The sequence below is a fragment of the Rhinopithecus roxellana genome, chromosome 16 (genome assembly GCF_007565055.1).
Source record: "Rhinopithecus roxellana isolate Shanxi Qingling chromosome 16, ASM756505v1, whole genome shotgun sequence".
In the NCBI taxonomy this organism is placed as follows: domain Eukaryota; kingdom Metazoa; phylum Chordata; class Mammalia; order Primates; family Cercopithecidae; genus Rhinopithecus; species Rhinopithecus roxellana.
Window position 1 is genome coordinate 87,957,165 of NC_044564.1, and position 20,117 is coordinate 87,977,281.

General features: G+C 51.9%; 1 protein-coding gene across 4 annotated transcripts; it reads left to right on the forward strand.

The window, feature by feature from the left end:
- The first annotated feature begins 428 nt into the window (after nt 1-428).
- On the forward strand, nt 429-18,449 carry CARD19 (caspase recruitment domain family member 19). 4 transcript variants are annotated; one of them, XM_010375115.2, is made up of 6 exons: nt 429-645; nt 12,468-12,610; nt 15,512-15,665; nt 17,003-17,062; nt 17,347-17,418; nt 18,122-18,449. In XM_010375115.2, exons 1-6 carry the CDS (start codon nt 639-641, stop codon nt 18,235-18,237), a joined length of 552 nt encoding a protein of 183 aa, XP_010373417.1. In that variant the 5' UTR covers nt 429-638; the 3' UTR covers nt 18,238-18,449. The 4 variants fall into 4 exon arrangements, 2 of the variants coding, with proteins under 2 accessions (XP_010373417.1, XP_010373418.1); XR_749301.2 differs by having other exon boundaries at nt 466-645; nt 12,468-12,621; XM_010375116.2 differs by lacking the exon at nt 17,003-17,062.
- Nucleotides 18,450-20,117: the final 1,668 nt, after the last annotated feature.

Consider the following 20,117-nt stretch of genomic DNA (forward strand, 5'->3'; position numbering starts at 1 on the left):
CGGTCCGGTGGCGCCCGCCCACGCCCGCAGTGGCTGGGTACAGCAGGAAGGGGCGGGGCTCAGGGTCCCTGGACGCCCGGAGGCCGACGCTGGAGGGGAGCGGGACTCGAGTGAGGGGCTGGCCCAGGGCTCCTGGAGGCGCGGAAGCCGTGCCGGACGAGGCAGAGCCCCAGTGAGGGGCGGGGCCCAGTGGGTCCTTGAGGGTTGGAAACTTTCGTCGGAGGGGGCGGGGTTCAGGTGCAGGGCGGGGCTCAGGACTCCTGAAGGCGCGGAAGCGGACCTCGGAGGGGGCGGTGCTCGAGTGAGGGGCAAGGCTCAAGGATCTTCTTAGTGGCCTGTCCCTGGACGACAAGGGGGCGGGATTCGGATGAGGGGCGGAGTTTAGAGCCCTGGCGGCGCCGTAGCGGGCGCGGAAGGGACGAGGCCTAGCGGGAAGGGGCAGGGCTCGCCGAGGGGCGGGGTTCAGAGCCCTCGAGTCTACACAGCCGAAGCCGGGGGGTGGGTCTAGCCAAAAGGGGCGGGCGACTACGGCCTGCGGGCGGCGGTCACTAGAGCGGCTGTACTGGACGACTGACCGAGGGGCTGACGCGCGGCGGGGTAGACAGCTGGGGACTGCGGGCGGCGCTGTGTCCGTCGCCATGACAGGTGGGCACGGGGCTGGCTGGGCGGCAGGGATGCGGGCGCGCTGGATGGGTGGCCTGGCCGGAGGGTCCGGCTGTCTTGCGAGTTGCCTGCAGGCCGCGCCTGGGCTGCGGGGGCCGAGTGACCTTGGCCCGTCAGCTGCCGGTGGTGCGCGGGTGCACCCCTGCGAGGTGGTGGGTGTCCCGGGCTTCTGCCTGGCGGGGCCGTGCCAGCCGAGGCGGGGTGGGGCACGATGGGTGGTGGCCAGGTGAGGGGCCTGAAGAGGGCGGGGGCGACAAGGCAGCTCCGGGGTGGGGCTGCATAGCCAGGGTCTGGACTCGGCCACTGCCAGTCTGTGTGTTGGGAGGTGTCCCGTGGTGGGGAATTTGGTCTGAAAGAGTAGGAGGTGGCAGAAATGACAACAGAGAGAATTCACAGCGGTCCTGCTGGGATTCTGGTCCTTGCAACCACCCCAACGACCTCGCAGCACAGGCGAGGCGTTCCTCGGCTGCATGTGGTTTCTGTGGTACTCTTGGAGCCTCCCAGACTCTTGGGGGTCCACGACGGTCTTGCCCCTGTTTAGGCCTAAGGGAATCGGGGACAACGACTGGACCCTCCAGTGTTGTGCTCCACACTAGTGGCCCCAGCCCAGCCTTCCTCCCCAGGGCCTCTCTGGGGACCTGCCCACCATCCTCCTAATCCCAAACAGGGTGACCCTGCTCTGTGGACCTTCCCCTGTTGGAGAAGCCCCATGAGGGTGATGGGCTGGTAAAGGACCCCACGGCAGCCCGGTCAGGGAGTATGGGGGTTCCCAGAAGCTATACTTGATTCTCACTGTTCTGCTTCATGGAGCGGAATTGGCTCAGGGGCTCAGGTTGGCCCTAGAAGTCCCTAGTCGTCTCTCAGTGCTCTCTCGCTTGAGTCTCAGCCTAGGTCCTGCACACAAACAGGATCTCATGGCTGGAAACTGATGACTTCCAGCCTAGGCCACAAGAGACCCCCCAGCCGCCACCTGCTCCCCTTTGTCCTCCCTTCTAACCCTTCTTATTTGTAGCTCTCATATCTGAGCACTTACTATGCATTGGACCCTATGTTGGGTGATTACTGTCTGAAAATGATCAGATGGGGACCGGGCGCCATCGCTCACGCCTGTAATCCCAGCACTTTGGGAGGCCCAGGCGGGCGGATCACAAGGTCAGGAGATCGAGACCATCCTGGCTCACATGGTGAAACCCCGTCTCTGCTAAAAATACAAAAAATTAGCTGGGCGTGGTGGCGGGCGCCTGTAGTCCCAGCTACTAGGAAGGCTGAGGCAGGAGAATTTCTTAAACCCAGGAGGCGTAGCTTGCAGTGAGCCGAGATGGTGCCACTGCACTCCAGCCTGGGTGACAGAGCGAGATTCCGTCTCAAAAAAAAAAAAAAGAAAAGAAAATGATCAGATGGGGACATGTGGAGTATCTTGTCTGTGTACAGATGGGGAAACAAAGTCAAATTGTGCCCTGCCCAGGCTGGAATTCCTTAACTCCCTTTGTGAGTTCATCAGAATGCGTGGGACACAACTCAGAGCTATGTTGGTCTCCAGGGAGCCCTGTCCCAGGGACTAGGTGTTGGCAGAGCCTGAGGCCTTGCTGTCCATTGAGGAGCCTTCCTGCACAAAGGGACCCTGTCCCTTGCTCTCTGTCAGGGAAGCTTGCTTGCATAAGGGGACCCTGGAGCTGGGGGATCATATCAGGCAGGGGTCCCTGAAGGCTCTGACTGTAGGCCTCACCTTTTCCAGTGTGTGCTTCCTGCCTGCTGGGTCTACTCACTGGGCCTGGAGACATTCCCTCACAACCCTTAGTTTTGGAATGGAGAGCCAAGGCCCATGGAGCACAGCTCTGGGAGGGTCACAGGAACAGCCCTGCAAGTCTGCAGACCCATAGTCCCAGGCTCACCACCTCCGTGCACCAACTGGGGTCCTGCCTCGCGCCAGCCCTCGCTGCGAGCAGCACGTGTGAGCCAGTGCCTGCAGAACGCTGAGGAGGTGTCTGCGTGGGGCAGGTGCTTGACAAGTTACCCCCCTAGGCTGTGCTGGGGAGTGAGCAGTTTTAGTTGGGCTGAGCACTGAGACAAGGGGACTCCCGGAAGAAATACGGGAGGGGGCCGGGCGCGGTGGCTCAAGCCTGTAATCAATCCCAGCACTTTGGGAGGCCGAGGCGGGCGGATCACGAGGTCAGGAGATCCAGACCATCCTGGCTAACAAAGTGAAACCCTGTCTCTACTAAAAATACAAAAAAATTAGCTGGGCGTGGTGGTGGGTGCCTGTAGTCCCAGCTACTCGGGAGGCTGAGGCAGGAGAATGGCGTGAACCCGAGAGGCGGAGCTTGCAGTGAGCCAAGATCGCGCCACTGCACTCCAGCCTGGGGGACAGGGCAAGACTCCATCTAAAAAAAAAGAAAAAAAAAAAACAAGAAAGAAATTCGGGAGGGGAAATTGATGCCCAAGTGTCTGGACTCCAATTGGCTGGGGATGACAGGAACTTCGGAAGCCCTCTTGCACGTAGGATAGCAAGGTGAACATGAATTAACCAGGTGGAAACCGAGGAACAGGTATTCTCAGCCTGGGGCAAGGTTCCCAGACAGGATGGTGCTGTTGGGGACTGCCAAGCAGGAAGTCTCATGGGCCTGGAGGGCCGGGTGAGAGTGGGTGGGGCCAGCTCCCATGGAGCCTCGAATGCCAGGCTGAGGGCATCAGTCTGAGCTGATAAGAAGGTTCATGTTGGGGTAATAGAGTGGGGGTCCATAGTCCTGGTGCCAACTTGGCAAGAAGAAAGGGGATGTAGGGCATGGTGAAGGCTTGCCGGGTCTGTGCCAGAGCAAGCCATCTTCCTTTGTCCTGTAAAAACAGTTCAGGGACTTGTTTGTGGGGAGCTGGCACTGAGATGGTTTCCTTTCTCGTGCCTTTTCTGGCTTCCAAGTGCTGCCTGTTTGTGTGCACAACTCGCAACCACAGGAAGCACAGAGCTCCCAAGCCGCGGAGCCTGGCTTCAGCCCCCAGATCTTGTGGCCTGTGCCAGCTGACTCACAGCTCATGGTGACTCATGGCTGTGCAGCAGCGGAGGCGCCGCCTGGCTAGCGGCTTGCAGGGCAGGAGGAGGCCGCTACAGGATGCTGGCCACCGTGCCCTTGGGCCTTGGACCATTCATTGCAGAACTCTTTTTTTGAGACAGAGTCTCACTCTGTCACCCAGGTTGGAGTGCAGTGGTGCTATCTTGAGTCACTGCAACCTCTGCCTACCAGGTTCAAGGAATTCTCCTACCTCAGCCTCCTGAGTAGCTGGGACTACAGGCGTGTGCCACCCCGACCAGCTAATTTCTTTTGTATTTTTAGTAGAGATGGGGTTTCACCATTGTTGGCCAGGCTGGTCTTGAACTCCTGACCTCATGATCCACCTGCCTCAGCCTCCCAAAGTGCTGGGATTATAGGCGTGAGCCACCGCATCCGGCCTGCAGAACTCTTTAGTGAGCACCTACTGGATGCTTAGCCAAGTGGGCAGTGCTGGGGAGGACAGCCTTGGGCCTGCTCTTGGTCTGGCAGGGAGTAGACTGCTGTCTCTGATTACAGTGAAGTCGCATGTTAGTTAGAGAGGCAGAATGTCTGGATGTCAAGAGGTGGTCCTCAACACGGCTGTGCCTGGGCCTGGATCTTGATCTGCCACTTCATATCTGGTTGCAGTCTTGGGCAGGTACCTTATCTTCTCACTGTGCCTCAGTTTCCCTATCTGAAAACGGCATTGGTGGTTGTCCTTATGTTGCAGGGCTATTGGAAGGATGAAGGTTGTAGGTAGACGTAGAGCTCACAGAGTGCCAGATGTATGGGATTGCTCTGTGAATCCTGGCTAATTCATCTTAGTTCTTTTAACTAGAGGACTGCAGGCGCTGGACCCAGACTGCCCAGCTGGGCCTGTGCGTGTGGCCTTGGCAGGCCACTTGACGTCCTTGCGCTCAGCTTCCTCACCATGGTGGGGCTGCTGACGAGTCCACGTAGGCTGCTGGGTGACTCAGTGCAGGTGAGGGCTGAGCCAGCCCCCAGCCATCTGCCTCCTTGCGCGGCCCATGGCAAGTGGCTTCAGCCAGATGATGGGGTGGCTGATGGCCTCAACGTGGGCATTACCAGGGACCCTGTGAACCAGGATGGCCCCCTGTTGTCCTTTGGAGGGCAGGTATCTGTGGGGTTAAGGATATGTTTGCGGGGTTGCTTGGTGAATGCCAGCCCACACCCCTACACTGTGAGCCCCTGGAAGATGTGGATGGATCTGCCCATCACCGTGGTCCCCAGCCCGGCGCAGGGCGAGCATGCTGAGATGGGCTGTTCTCACCTGGGCCTGGGTCTGTAGGGTCTGCACAGGGCCCCACAGAGCATGGCTGCTTTTGGGGCGGGTCCACCTTCTGGGGTGCAGAAAGACCAGCCAGGAGGAAGTGGCAACTGGAAAGAGGCATGAGAAAGTAAAACAGTCTGCTGAGTCTGTGCCTCAAGGAGGAAACCCAAGAGGGGGCCCCACTATGTCCAACACGATGACACTGTTTTTGTTTTGGTTTTTTCTTTGAGACAGTCTCACTGTTACCCAGGCTGGAGTGCAGTGGCGCACTGTCGGCTCACTGCAACCTCTGCCTCCCAGGTTAAACGATTCACCTACCTCAGCCTCCCTACGTGCTGGGATGACAGGCGTGAGCCACCACGCTCAGCCTTCATTTCTTTTTAGCACTGAATAATATTCGTTGTATGGATAAACCAGAGTTTATTTATCCATTTACATTTTTTTGTGAGAAAATATACAGAAACATAAAATTTACCTTCTTACCCATTTTTCAGTGTACACTTCAGTGATACTAAATACACTCACAATGTTGTGCAGTTGTCACCACTGTCCACTTCCAGAGCTTCTTTATCATCCCAAACAGAAATTTGGTACCCGTTAAACAATAACTGCCCTTTCTCCTTCTGCTCACACCTCCTGGTAATCTATTCTATTTTCTGTCTGTATGAATTTGACTCCTCTAAGTACTTCATATAATTGGAATCATATAATATTTGTCCTTTTGTGCCATGTTTATTGCACTTAGCATAATGTTTTCAAGGTTCATCCATGTTGTGACATCCATGTATCATAATTTCCTTCCTTTTTAGGGCTGAGTAATATTCTGTTGTACATAGGTATATACCACATTTTGATAATTCATTTATCTTTTGGTGAACATTTGCACTGTTTCCATCTTTTGGCTATTTTGAATAGTGCTGCTATGAAAACCAGTGTGCAAGTATCCATTTCAGTTCCTGCATTTATTTATTTATTTATTTAAGACAGAGTCTCACTTTGTTGCCCAGGCTGGAGTGCAGTGTTGTGATCTTGGCTTAGTGCAACCTCTGCCTCCTGGGTTCAAGTGATTCTCCTGCCTCAGCACCCTGAGTAGCTGGCACTACAGGCGAGTGCCACCATGCCTGGCTAGCTTTTTGTATTTTTAGTAGAGACGGGGCTTCGCCGTTTGGCCAAGCTGGTCTTGAGCTCCTGACCTCAGGTGATCTGCCCAGCTTGGCCTCCCAAAGTGCTGGGATGACAGGTATGAGCCACCACCCCCAACTGAGTTCCTGCTTTTTGTTGTCTAAGGTATATACCTAGAAGAATTTCTGGATCACACAATAATTCTTTTTTTTTTTTTTTTTTTTGAGACAGGGTCTCACTGTTGCCCAGGCTGGAGTGCAGTGGTGCGATCTCGGTTCACTGCAACCTCTGCTGCCCAGGTTGAAGCGATTTTCCTGCCTCAGCCTCCCAAGTGGCTGCGATTACAGGCGCCTGCCATCACACCTGGCTAATTTTTGTATTTTTAGTAGAGACCGGGTTTCACCATGTTAGCCAAGATGGTCTCGATCTCCTGACCTCGTGATCTGCCTGCCTCGGCCTCCCAAAGTGCTGGGATTATAGATGTGAGCCACCATGCCCAGCCATCATACGATAATTCTATGTTTAGATTTTTGAGGAATTGCCATACTGTTTTTTTCCACAGTGGCTGCACTATTTTACATTTTCAGCAGTAATGCCCATGAGTTTGAATTTTTCCATATCCTCACCAACATTTGTTATATTAATATATAGCTATCCTAATGAGTATGAAGTGATACCTCATTGTTATTTTTATCTGAATTTCCTTAATGATTAATGTTGACCATTTTTTCTTTTTCTTTTTCTTGAGACAGAGTCTCATTCTGTTTCCCAGACTGGAGTGCAGTAACACAATCTCGGCTCACTGCAACTTCCATCTCCTGGGTTCAAGTGATTCTCTTGCCTCAGCCTCCCAAGTAGTTGGGATTACAGGCACACACCACCATGCCCAGCTAATTTTTGTATTTTTAGTAGAGACAGGGTTTCTCCATGTTGACCAGGTCAGTCTCAAACTCCTGACCTTAGGTGATTTCAGGTGATCTGCTCGCCTCAGCCTCCCAAAGTGCTGGGATTACAGGCGGGAACCACCGCGCCTGGCCTGATGAGCATTTTTTTGTGTGTTTGATGGCTAGTTGTATATTTTCTTTAGAGAAGTGTCTATTCAAGTTCTTTGCTTATTTTTGAATTGGGTTCTTTGTGTCTTTTGCTGTTCAGTTGTAGGAGTTCTTTATAGAGTATGGATACTAATCCCTTAATGAGATATATGCTTTGCAAATATTTCTTCCATTTATGCGAACTGTTTTTTCACTCTTTTTTCCCACTCTTTTAATTAAAAATAGGGTTTAATTCTAGACTCTCTTATTCTATGCCAGTGACCCATATGTCTGTCTTTATGATAGTACCACATTGTTTTCATTATTGTATCTTTTTACAGTAAGTTTGGAAAGCAGGAAATGTGAGTCCTCCAACCCTGTTTTTTGTTTGTTTGTTTTTTAAGATTTTTTTCGTTGTTGGCTCTACAGGTATTTTGTTTTGAAATTCTATATGAATTTTAGGATGGGTTTTTCTGTTTCTGCAAAAAACTCTTGAGATTTTGATAGAGATTGCATTGAATCTGTAGATTGCTTTGGGTAGTGCTTGCAGCAATGTTTTGTGGCTTTCAGTGTACAAGATTTTTGCCTTCTTGATTAAATTTTTTCCTAAGTATTTTATTCTTTTCAATGCTATTATAAATTGAGTCGTTTTCTTAATTTTTGGATTGTTCATTGTTAGTATGTAGAGATGAAATATTTTTGTGTGTTGATTTTATATTTTGCAACCTTGTTGCATGCTTTTAATTAGCTCTAACTTGAAAGAAAAAGATTTTAGGATTTTCTGTATATAAAATCATGTCATCTGTGAACAGAGAAAATTTTACTTTTTCCTTTACAATTAGGATGCCTTTTATTCTCTTTTCCTTTTCTTGCCTAGTTGCTCTGGTTGGAACTTCCAGTACTATGTTGAATATAAGTGGTAAGAGCAGACATCTTTATCTTGTTCCTGATCTTAAAGAAAAAGCTTTCAGTCTTTCACCATGAAGGTATGATGTTAGCTGTGGGCTTTTCATATAAAAATGTCCTTCAATATATGAGGTGGGATGATTCCAGGAATCCCCTCAAAATCATCTGAGGATGTTCAAATCCCTTATATAAAGTGCTATGATATTTGCACCTACACACATCCTTCCATATATTTTAAATTATCTCTAGGTTACTTATAATACCTAACACAATGTAAATGCTATGTAAATTGTTGTACTGTATTTTTAAAACTTGTATTTTTTTGGCTGTAGTCTTATTTTTTATTGCTTTTCCCCAAATATTTTATATTGGCTGTTGATTTAATCCCTGGATATGGAATCTGCAGAGACAGAGTGCCAACTCTATGGCCTTTATCATGTTGATGAAGTTTCCTTCTGTCTTAGTCCATTTTGTGCTACTATAACAGAACACTTGAACCTAGGGAATTTATAATGAGCAGAAATGTATAGGCTCATGCTTCTAGAGGTTTGGAAGTCGGAGATCAGGGAGCCAGCATCTGGTGAGGGTCTTCTTGCTGTGTTATCCCATGGTGGAAGGCAGAAGGAATGCTACAGAGAATGAGAGGGAGCAAGAGGAAGAAAACAAACCCGAAACTTCAAGCCCTTTTGTAATTGGCATTAATCCATTCATGACGGTAGAGCCCTCATGACCTGTACGCCTCCCATTAAGTTCTCTCTCTCAGTGCTGTTCCTTTGGGGATTAGGTTTCCAATACGTGCTTGTTGACACGTTCAAACCATACCATCTTCTAGACCTAATTAATTAAATATATCAAGAAAGGATGTTGACATTTATCAAATGCTTTTTCTATGTCAACTGAAATGGCCATGTGTTTTTTCCTTCATTCTATTAATGTGGTATATTTCATTGATTGATTTTTGATTTTTACATGTTGAACCATCCTTGTATTCCAGGAATAAATCAATGTATACTTCTTTTAATATGCTGCTGAATTTGATTTGCTTGATTTTGTTGATTTTTTCCATCAATATTCATAAGGAGTATTGGTCTGTAGTCTTTTCCATTTTTCCTTTTTCATAGAGACAAGGTCTTGCTGTATTGCCCAAGTGTGGTCTTGAATTCCTGGCATCAAGTGACTCTCCTGCCTCTCTCTCCCAAAGTGGTTTTCTTTTCTTGAAGTGACTTTGTCTGATTTTGGTATCAGGGTAAAGCTGACCTCACAGAATTAGTTATGAAGTGTTCCCTCCTCTTCAGTTTTTTTTGTAAGTTTGAGAAGGATTGGTATTAGTTCTTCTTTAAATTTATGGTAGAATTAACCAGCAAAGCTATCTGGTCCTGAGCTTTTCTTTCTTGGGATATTTTTCATTATTGATTTAATCTTACTAGTTATTGGTTAGATTTTCTATTTCTTCATGGTTTAGTTTTGGTGGATTGTGTTTTTAGGAATGTTTTCATTTCATTTAGGTTATCTAATTTGTTGGTATACAAATGTTCATAGTATTCTCTTATATTCCTTTTTATTTCTGTAAAGTTCATGGTAGTGTCCTCACTTTTATTCCTGATACTAGTAATTTGAGTCTTCTCTTGTTTTTCTTTGTCAGTCTAGCTAGTTTTGTCATTTTTATTGATGTCATCAAAGAATCGACTTTGGTTTTCTTGATTTTTCTCCACTGTTTTTCGATTCTGTATTTCATTTGTCTTCACTCTAATCTTGATTATTTCCCTCCTTTGGTGAGCTTTGGGTTTAGTTTGCTCTTCAAGCTCTCTGGTCTTTACTTTTTCCTTTTCTCACTCCTTAAAGTGCAATGTTAGGTTACTGATTTAAGATTTTTTTAAATATGTGCATTTGCAACTATAATTTTCCCTCTCAGCATTGCTTTTGCTGCATCCCTTAGGTTTTGGCATGGTGTAGGGTGTGTGTGTGTGTGTGGGTGTGTGTGTGTATGTGTGTGTTTCCGCTTTTCTCATGTTACTTCCTAATTTCCCTCATGATTTCTCTTTTGATCCATTGGTTTTCTTGTTTGTTTGTCTGAGACAGAGTCTCGCTCTGTCACCCAGGCTGGAGTGCAGTGGCACGATTTCAGCTCACTACAACCTCCACCTCCCAGGTTCAAGGAATTCTTGTGCCTCAGCCTGGCAGGTAGCTGGGATTACAAGCGTGCACCATCATACCTGGCTAAGTTTTATATTTTTAGTAGAGATAGGGTTTTGCCATGTTGGCCAGGCTGGTCCCAAACTCCTGGCCTCAAGTGATCTGCCTGCCTCAACTTCCCAAAGTGCTGGGATTACAGGTGTGAGCCACCATGCCTGGCCCCATTGGCTATTTAATTTTCACATATTTGTGAATTTTTTAGTTTTCTATTATTGGATTTCTAGCTTCATTGTAGATGGTCAGAAAATATATTTTATATGATTTCAACCTTTTAAAATATATTAAAACTGATTTTTGTGGCCACAAACTTGTTTTGCGGCCTATCTTGGGGAATGTTTCATGTGCACTTGAGAAAAATATCTATTCTCTATTGTTGGATGGAGTGTTCTATGTATATCTACCAGGTATAATTGGCTTATGGTGTTGTTGAAGTCCTCTATTTCCTCATTTATCTTCTGTCTGGTGGTTCTATCTCTTACTGAAAGTGGTGTTTTGAAGTCTCCAAATATTATTAGAGAGCTATCTGTTTCTCCCTTCAACTCTGCCAGTGTTTGCTTCATACATTTTGAAGCTGTGATATTTGGTGCATATATGTTTAAAACTGTTGCATATTCTTGATGAATTTGTCCTTTTATTAATGCATAATATACTTTTTAATCTCCTGTAATAGTTTTTGACTTATAGTCTATTTTGCCTGATGTTAGTATAGTTACCTCATCTCTCTTTTGGTTACTATTTGTATGGGAATTTTTTTAGGTCCTTTCATTTTCAACTTCTTTGTGTCTTTAGATCTAAAGTGAGTCTTTTGTAGACAGCACTTAGTCGTCTCATATTTTAAAAATCCATTCTGCCAATCTATGCCTTTTGATAGGAAAATTTGGCTGGGCGCAGTAGCTCATGCCTATAATCCCAGCACTTTGGGAGGCCGAGGCAGACAGATCACCTGAGGTCAGGAGTTTGACACCAGCCTGGCCAAAATGGTGAAACCCTGTCTCTACTAAAAAAATACAAAAACCAGATGGGCGTGGTGGCGTAAACCTGTAGTCCCAGGGGGAATTGCTTGAACCCAGGAGGCAGAGGTTGCAGTGAGCCGAGATTAGGCCACGGCACTCCAGCCTGGGCAACAGAGCAAGACTCTATCTCAAAAAAAAAAAAAAAAAAAAAAAGGAAAGTTTAACCTATTTACATTTGAATTAATTGCTGATAAGGAATGTATTACTACTGCCATTTTACTATGTCTTTCCTGTATGTCTTGTAGCTTTTTTGACCCTCATTTATTCTATTACTGCCTTCTTTTGTGTTTTGTTCACTTTTTATAGCAACACATTTAGATTCCCTTCTCATTTTCTTCTGTGTTATGTTCTATAAATATTTTCTTTGTGTACATGGGGAAACAGGACAAGCTGCCACAAGCATGTAAGGTGATGCACATGTTCAGTCCCTCTGGGGATCCCGTGCGCCATCCTCTCCATGCCCTCCTGTCGTCATTCCACTGCTTAGCCTTGAAGATCTGTCATTCTAAGAAACATTCTTAATGGAAAAGTGGTACAATGATATTGTAATGGTGATTCTGGAAAAAAAAGAAAAGGCAAATGAAAAGCATTTCTAGCCCTCTGGGAGAACTCACTGGTTTACTGTTGGTAGAAGCTTCTTAAGGCCTTGCAGACACACTGTGTCCCATGGTGATCCCAGCACGGGCCACCCTGAGCCCTGTGTCCCTGTATCTGTGCCACTGTGAAGATCTGAAGAGCCCACGTGTGAGCATTCTTGATCTCAAACTCCTGAGCTCAAGTGATCTGCCCACCTTGGCCTCCCAAACTGTTGGTATTACAGGGGTGAGCCATCGCACCTGGTCTGAGCCACCATGCCTGGCCCTGGGCATTCTGAGCCACCTGTGCCACCCTAGGCCCCACCTATTTCCTGATGGCCCTGCAGGTGGCCCATGAAAAGTAGAGTCTTAGCCCCTCTGAGTTTGTTTTCTGTGATGAGCTCTGTGAAAGTGTGTTTCCAGCACAACTCTTCACTTCCATCTTCTGGTGAGGCAGGTTGGCAGGCCAAGGGGAGCTCTCAGCTGTGCAATGCACACCACACGGGCTGGGATGGCTGTGATTCTGTGGGTGCACCCTCCTGGTGGGCACCCACTTCGGGGGTGATGCCCTCCTGTGGTGTCAGTACAAGGCTGTCGTCTCTGGTCCCCTTGGGCTGTGCTGGCTCATGCCCCTGTGCTGTCTGTTTTAGATCAGACGTATTGTGACCGCCTGGTGCAGGACACGCCTTTCCTGACAGGCCACGGGCGCTTGAGTGAGCAGCAGGTGGACAGGATCATCCTCCAGCTGAACCGCTACTACCCACAGATCCTTACCAACAAGGAGGCGGAAAAGGTGCTGAGGAGGTGAGGGGGGTACCCGAGACACTGCTCAGTTTCCCTTCCCTTCTGGGCTGGGAGAAGCTGGTGACCAGCCCTGGGTCATTCTCTCACGGGAATGACACACTAGGTATGTCAGGATTCAGAGGTGACATATCTGGACCTGGCTACTAAGGCTGCCTGAGCTACAAACTGACCCTTTGGGGCCCTTTGGACCAAACAAGCCCAGAACATCAGCTCTCTATGCCTCGGTTTCTTCATATGTCATTGGGTATGCTGTCCCGGAGTTGCTGGGAGATTACAGGAGATAACATGTGACAATACATGAAGCACATGACAGTATAAGCCGTGGAGGGAGGCGAGAAAGAGGGCGAGAGGGAGGGGTGAGGAGGGAGGAGGCAGAGGGAGAGCTGAAGTGGGATGGGGAACCGATAGTCCTGGCCCACCCCAGTGCCACAGCGCTTTGCACCCTGCATCTTCCGAAGGTTCAAAGTGGGCAAACAATTGCTTCCTTTTCTCTAATTTCTACATTACTCTACGAGGCTGGAAAGCCCAGCATGTCACAGGTAGGCAACCGAGCTTCTAGGAAGGCAGATGCTGACCCACCCCACAGCCGCGCCACAGTCTGCATCTCTCAGCAGTGCTGAGCGGGCTGCTCCCCTCGGAACCCCAGCTTCCCCATGTGTGGAGCAGACGCTGAGAGCCCTGCCTGGCAGGTGTGGTGTGGACTGACTGAGCTGAGCCGGGTAAATGCCTGCCCGAGAGCCCTTATCACCAGATGGCCCTGCAGCCCTGTGGGCACCGCACCCATCACCCCATCTCACAGAGGTGATCCCAAGGCCCAAGAGGCAGCCGCTTGCCCGGGGCCACTCATCTCAGGAGTGCCAGGCCACATCCTGAGTTCATCCTATTGTTTGGGAAAGTGCCCAGGGCCAGTGGCTGTCGCTGTGTCACATGGCCCTGGCCTCTCAGAGCTGCAGAGCTGGGAACACCAGGGTGGCTCTGCTGGAGATGACATTTAAGATGCAATTCCTGGGTTCTGTCTTGGGAGGTCTGTCCTGCCCCATCACCCCAGTGCCAGGTGGCCCTGAGGGGACATTGGATGAGAGAGTTAGCCACACCTGCCAACCCCGCCCACATCTGTGGCTCTGGCGCCCGCACTGAGCCACCTGTTCCTTGACAGCCGTCACCAAGACCAGAGGGATGGGCAGTGAGTGCCGGAGACCGCTAGGCCTTCGGGGTACAGGTCCTGCCAGCCTTCTTCCCCTCTGGGTGACCCCAACTGAGTCCCTTCTCCTCTTGGAGCTGTCGTTTCCTCACTTGGCAGGGGGTCATGATGCAGGGCTATCCTTAGGGTTCGGGCATCTCCTGGCACAATGAGGTTGGCCCACAACAGAACACAAGTCAACAGGGCCCTACTGGCTCAGGTGCTTCTTCCATTGTGAAAGTGATACAGTAATTTTAAAAGTTAGGAGCTCAAATCCAACTCTTATTATTGTAATTGAAGTCTAACGCATGTTCACTTTTAAAAAGTTTAGAAAGTTTCAGATGTTTATACAAGAAAAACCACATATTCCTTCCTCACAGACACCATAGCTTCTGCCACCCATCTGGCTGTCATTTCCGCACTGCCCTGGTTTTACTCCAGTTTCCTGTGGCCATGTAGAATGGTATGCTGCCACCAGGTGGCAGCACTGGGCCACAGACTCCAGGTCCTGGTGGTCAAGGCCCAGTGGTCTGTCCACTGACCTTGAGAACCACACACTTCTCTGTCAGACACATCAAAAGAGCCAATACTTTTGTCACCCTTTTCTTTTTTTTTTGAGATGGAGTCTGTCACCCAGGCTGGAGTGCAGTGGCATGATCTCGGCTCAGTGCAACCTCTCCCTCCCAGTTTCAAGTGATCCTCTGGCCTCAGCCTCCCAAGTAGCTGGGATTAAACATGCACCACCATGCCTGGCTAACTTTTTGTACTCTTAGTAGAGATGGGGTTTCGCCATGTTGGCCAGGCTGGTGTCCAACTCCTGACCTCGAACTCCTGATCTGCTCGCCTCGGCCTCCCAAAGTGCTGGGATTCCAGGCATGAGCCACCGCGCTCAGCTTCAACTTGTTTTTTAAAAACGAATCACATTCCTGTAGACTCCAACATAACAGAAGTTGGCGCTGACACCTCACTTCACTCATTCCCTGCCACAGCCTGCATGAGGGCTCATGATCCCCTTTTTACAAATGAAGAAACCAAGTTTCAGAGGGCTGGAGTAGCTGGCTAAGGTCACACAGGAAGCCACACTATGTCTTAACACTTGGAATGATGTCACCAGCCCTGTGCTTTCTTCTTTTTTTTTTTTTTCTTTTTTTTTTTGAGACGGAGTCTCGCTCTGTTGCGCAGGCTGGAGTGCAGTGGCCGGATCTCAGCTCACTGCAAGCTCCGCCTCCCAGGTTCACGCCATTCTCCTGCCTCAGCCTCCCGAGTAGCTGGGACTACAGGCACCCGCTACCACACCCGGCTAGTTTTTGTATTTTTTTTAGTAGAGACGGGGCTTCACCGTGTTAGCCAGGATGGTCTCGGTCTCCTGACCTCGTGATCCGCCCGTCTCGGCCTCCCAAAGTGCTGGGATTACAGGCGTGAGCCACCGCGCCTGGCCAGCCCTGTGGTTTCTTTGTGACCGCTCCCGGCCTGTTTCCCAACTCCCACCCCACAGGGAGTATGAGGAGTAGCAGTGATGCCTGTGACAGAGGCAATGCCAGGCACTATGTGGTGTGGGTAAGGGGCAGGGTGTCACAGGAGCTGCCATCCAGCAGGTGTCCTGACACTCAATGGGGAAGCTGAGGCTGGGGGCCTGACCTTGGTGCCCTGCCCTGACCCACAGCCAGCCCCCCTGGCCTAATCTTCCCTGGCACCCCCTTGTACCCTCAGTTCCGGAACCCCAAGGCGTCCTTGCGTGTGCGGCTCTGTGACCTCCTGAGCCACCTGCAGCGGAGCGGCGAGCGGGACTGCCAGGAGTTCTACCGAGCCCTGTATATCCATGCCCAGCCCCTGCACAGCTGCCTGCCCAGCCGCCACGCTCTGCGTAAGTTCCACGTCCCCAACCATGCATGCTTGGTGCTGGCCCAGGGAGGGCACCCCAGCCCGCTGTTGATGGCATGGATGTTCTCCATGACCTCCCAAGTCTGCTGCAGCCCAGGCCTGGCATCCCCTTTCGCCTCAGCCCTTCCTCAGAGGCCACCCTCAGCCCTGAGGGGAGAGTGTGGCAGGCACAGGCAGTGCGGATGTTGGTCTCTGTCTCCCACTTTCTCCATCTCTCTCTGTCATGGCAGTTTTCACACAGAAGGGGGCATCTTGTGCGTCCTCTCTTGCCCTTCCTTTTCTAACCTCATTCCAGGGGGATCCCTTCCTGTCTGTGTGGACAGCAGCCTTGTTCCCACAGCTGCACAGTGCTCCTAGGCGGTCCCAGCTGGAATTACCCAACCCCATGACGAACCCTTTCATTGCCGCGATCTGCACACGTGTGGAGGTTTCCATAGGGCGTGGTCAGGCCCGGATGGCTGGTCCGAAGCACATGCATTTCAGCTCTGAGGCCCCTGTCCTCAGGCAGTGTGCGCTCAGGCCCCGGGAGTCATGTGGATGCCAGTAGCCTGGGCCCACAGAGCTGCCGGGACGTGCAGGGCGCCTCAAGGTGAAGATGGCGACTCTGATCTGACGCCTCTGTGGTCAGGGCCCTAGGAGGGGGGCCTACTGCCCCTTGGCCCTCAAACAACAGGACAGAGACCAGAGGAACTGGGTGGCTTACCCCAGGCTACTGGGCTGGGGGTCTCTGACCCCCCGGAGGCCTCCCCAGGCCTCACAGGACACAGTGCAGATGGTGGGCAGGGAGAGCTCGAGGGGAGGCCCAGCCCTGCAGGAGAGACTGGCTCTCCCTCCAGAGCCACGAGTGTGCCGCAGGGGGCTTTCAAAACCAGGCAGGGCCAAGCCTCGGCCCCACTGGAGGTAGAGCACCTTCTGTGGCTCCCACGTGCCTTGAGACCCATCCAGCAGGTCTCAGGCTGGGTAGCCTCCGGGGGAGGCCTGGGCAGAAAGCTTCCGGCCCGGCTGCACCCAGTGAGGCAGCCACCAGGCCGACAGCAGCCACGCTGTCCATAGCAATGTTCATGCCGCGTTTAGTACCTGTGGCCACCAGGGTACAATGACCTTCCCCATGCCTGTGGCACTTGAAGTCACAGCAGCTGGACCACCGGAGAAGACCCAGACTGTGCATAGTTCCCTGAGGAGGGTTGGTCTCGGGTGCCACGGCCTGGTCCGGCCTGGCGGCCCCGGGAGCCAGCAGTGGCCTTGGGCTTCCTACGGGGTGACTACCTTGCTCTCCGGCCCTGCCCATTGACTAACCATGCTCTGTGGTTTTGTTTCTAGAGAACTCAGATTGCACACAGCTAGACTCGGGCAGCCAGAGCGGCGAGCTGAGTGACAGGGGTAACACCTCCCTGCTGCCCCTCCCTCTCTCTCCCTCTCTCTCCCTCTCTTTCCCTCTCTCTTTACCCTCCCCAGGGCTCCATCTCTGCCTCAGGGGCTTCTCCACCCTGAGTGTGGCTCCATTCCTGGCCTTCTGTTGGTGACAGACCCCCTAAGGTGCTCGCTGGGGGCTCTTCAGACAGCACCTCAGCCTGGTACCCCCACTCCCCTGCGCAGCCCCCGAGCCTCAGGACCCCACCCCTCTGAGGCCCAGGGGAGCCCTGTTCACGCTGGTTTCTCCCCAGGACCCATGAGCTTCCTGGCTGGTCTGGGCCTTGCTGTGGGACTGGCCCTGCTCCTGTACTGCTATCCACCAGGTGGGTGCAGGCGGACCCTCACAGGGCTGGGCCTGCTTCCCCTCTGCCACCAAGCCAGGGCCCCCAGACCCTGCCCGATTTAGGACCCCTTGACCTCTCCACACCTCAGTGTCCACAAGTGTGCAGTGGGATGGTGTCACCTTGCAGGGCTCATGAGAAATGGGATGTGAGGAGGCTCCCAGCGTCCACCAGCTCCTGCCACCCTCGGGAACCAGAAAATGATGACCCCTAGTGGGAGGAGGGGTGCAGCCAGGACTCTGGGTGTTACAAAGCCCTGCCACACCTGTGACCTTGAGCCATGTGGGGCCCTTGAGTAGGTCACGTGCCCCAGGGCCTTGGGTCTCTCCACCAGCCACAGGCCTGATGCATAGGAGCCTTCCAGGGCCTGTCTACTGGCACCCAGCCTGGCCTGCCCCGTCTCCCTTTTCTGTGATGCCTGAGTTTGTCGTGCTGGGAGGCCTACTAGGTGCGAGGACACAGGCACACATGGCAGGACTCAAAGGCCCGTGGGTCACTTGGGTGGGAGCTGGGGGCTCTGGAATCTGCCCTAATTCTTGTCTTTTCAACGCAAGCCGAGACCATGACTGGGAGGGAGCACCCTGCCCCAGTGCCCGCTCCCACCCACCCCCGTGGGAGGGATGGGAACACAGAATTCACCTCTGGGACTGGTTCTTGAGCTTTTGCTTCCCCTTTTGTCTTCTAGACCCCAAGGGCCTGCCAGGGACCCGGCGTGTCCTCGGCTTCTCGCCTGTCATCATCGACAGACATGTCAGCCGCTACCTGCTGGCCTTCCTGGCAGATGACCTAGGGGGGCTCTGACAGACCCCGGACCCAGGGCCTCACCCGCCACTCAACCAAAGAGTCTTCCAGCCGGCCCGCCAAGGGGACTGCTGCTTCTTTTTCTAAATGCTTATTTTTCATTATTTATAATTTGTGTAAAAAACACACCTTTGGCCGGGCGTGGTGGCTCACGCCTGTAATCCCAGCACTTTGGGAGGCCAAGGCGGGTGGATCACGAGGTCAGGAGACTGAGACCATCCTGGCTAACACAGTGAAACCCTGTCTGTACTGAAAATACAAAAAATTAGCCGGGTGTGGTGGCGGGCGCCTGTAGTCCCAGCTACTCAGGAGGCTGAGGCAGGAGAATGGCGTGAACCCGGGAGGCGGAACTTGCAGTGAGCCGAGATCGCGCCACTGCACTCCAGCCTGGGCGACAGAGCGAGACTCCGTCTCAAAAAAAAAAAAAACACCTTCATCTTACAAGGTGCTGACCATATTAAATGTTCAAGTTCCCTCAGCCTGCCTCGTTCCTCAGTCTCAGGAGGGCTTCAGAGATGACGGCAGCTATGGCTGCTCCAGCTGGGACTGGCCCTGGTGTTCCCGGCATCTCCACATCCAGCTGCTGGCACAGACCCCCAGACAGGACGCCCCAACATGGGCTCACCTGCCTCGGATAAGCCCCCAGGCACTGCCTCCCCACCTCAGATGTCCTCTACACTGCCCCCTCCTCCCACCTTGTGTGCCTTTCTCTGTCTCACACACACACACACACACACTCTCTATCTCTCTCCCTCTCTCTCTGTCTCTGGCTGCTGAGCCTGGGCCGGAGACCTGCTTCCCTCCCCTTGTCAGCTCCTCCCCCAAAGCCTTTTTGTGGGGAAACAAGAATATTTGTCGCTGGCCGGGCGCGGTGGCTCAAGCCTGTAATCCCAGCACTTTGGGAGGCCGAGACGGGCGGATCACGAGGTCAGGAGATCGAGACCATCCTGGCTAACACAGTGAAACCCCGTCTCTACTAAAAATACAAAAACTAGCCGGGCGAGGTGGTGGGCGCCTGTAGTCCCAGCTACTCCGGAGGCTGAGGCGGGAGAATGGCGCAAACCCGGGAGGCGGAGCTTGCAGTGAGCTGAGATCGGGCCACTGCACTCCAGTCCGGGCGACAGAGCGAGACTCCGCCTCAAAAAAAAAAAAAAAAAAAAAGAATATTTGTCAACCCGCAGAATCATCATGAGTTTGCATTTTCCAGGGGGTTTCTGGAGGCACCCAGGCTTTGCCCCAAAAGGTGCTGGGAGCCCCTAACCCTGGGGTGATGCCACTGGCAGGGCGAGGCTATGAGTGCGGCTACTGGAGGGACCATGCTCAGTCACAGGGTCCCTGTGCATGTTACAGTGGGAACCAGGCTGCTGGTGGAGTATGGAGCTCCAGGACATGATGTCCCGTTACTGTGCGGCCCTACTGCTTGGGTCATCACAGTGCCTGCCCCTTCAGGGATCTGAGGGCCAGGGGCAAGGAAAGCCAGGGCCTCAGAGCCCTCCCATCTGCCAGGCTGCCACACGCCCACTGAGTGGGGTGGCGGGGGGACAGCCCTAGCTGCCCTCTCCCTCCTCTACCCTGAGCCGCGGGGCCAGGGCCTGTGCTCCAGTCTCAGCCCGTTTGCCCGCCTGTGAAATGGGATCCCTCCCTCGGGACTCCTCCTTGAGCATGGGCTCTGTCACAGCCCCCCTCCCTCAGAAATCCTGTTAGGAATTGACCACCTTGCTCCAGGTGCCCCTAATGCCTGGGTAAAGGAGACACATACTTAGTGAAGGTGACAGGTGTCTGGGTGAAGGGTGTAGGCAGGTGTGACTTGTCCCTGGAGAGTGAAGGAGGGGTCTCCAGGGACATTAACATTCTATTACTGCGTCAGCTGAAGGCAGAAA

Bases quoted from the DNA above. Each gene is read 5' to 3' on its own strand.
- CARD19 (XM_010375115.2), top strand. The intron at 17,063-17,346 runs GTAACACCTCCC...GTTTCTCCCCAG, and splicing joins CGGCGAGCTGAGTGACAGGG to GACCCATGAGCTTCCTGGCT. The intron at 17,419-18,121 runs GTGGGTGCAGGC...TTTGTCTTCTAG, and splicing joins CCTGTACTGCTATCCACCAG to ACCCCAAGGGCCTGCCAGGG.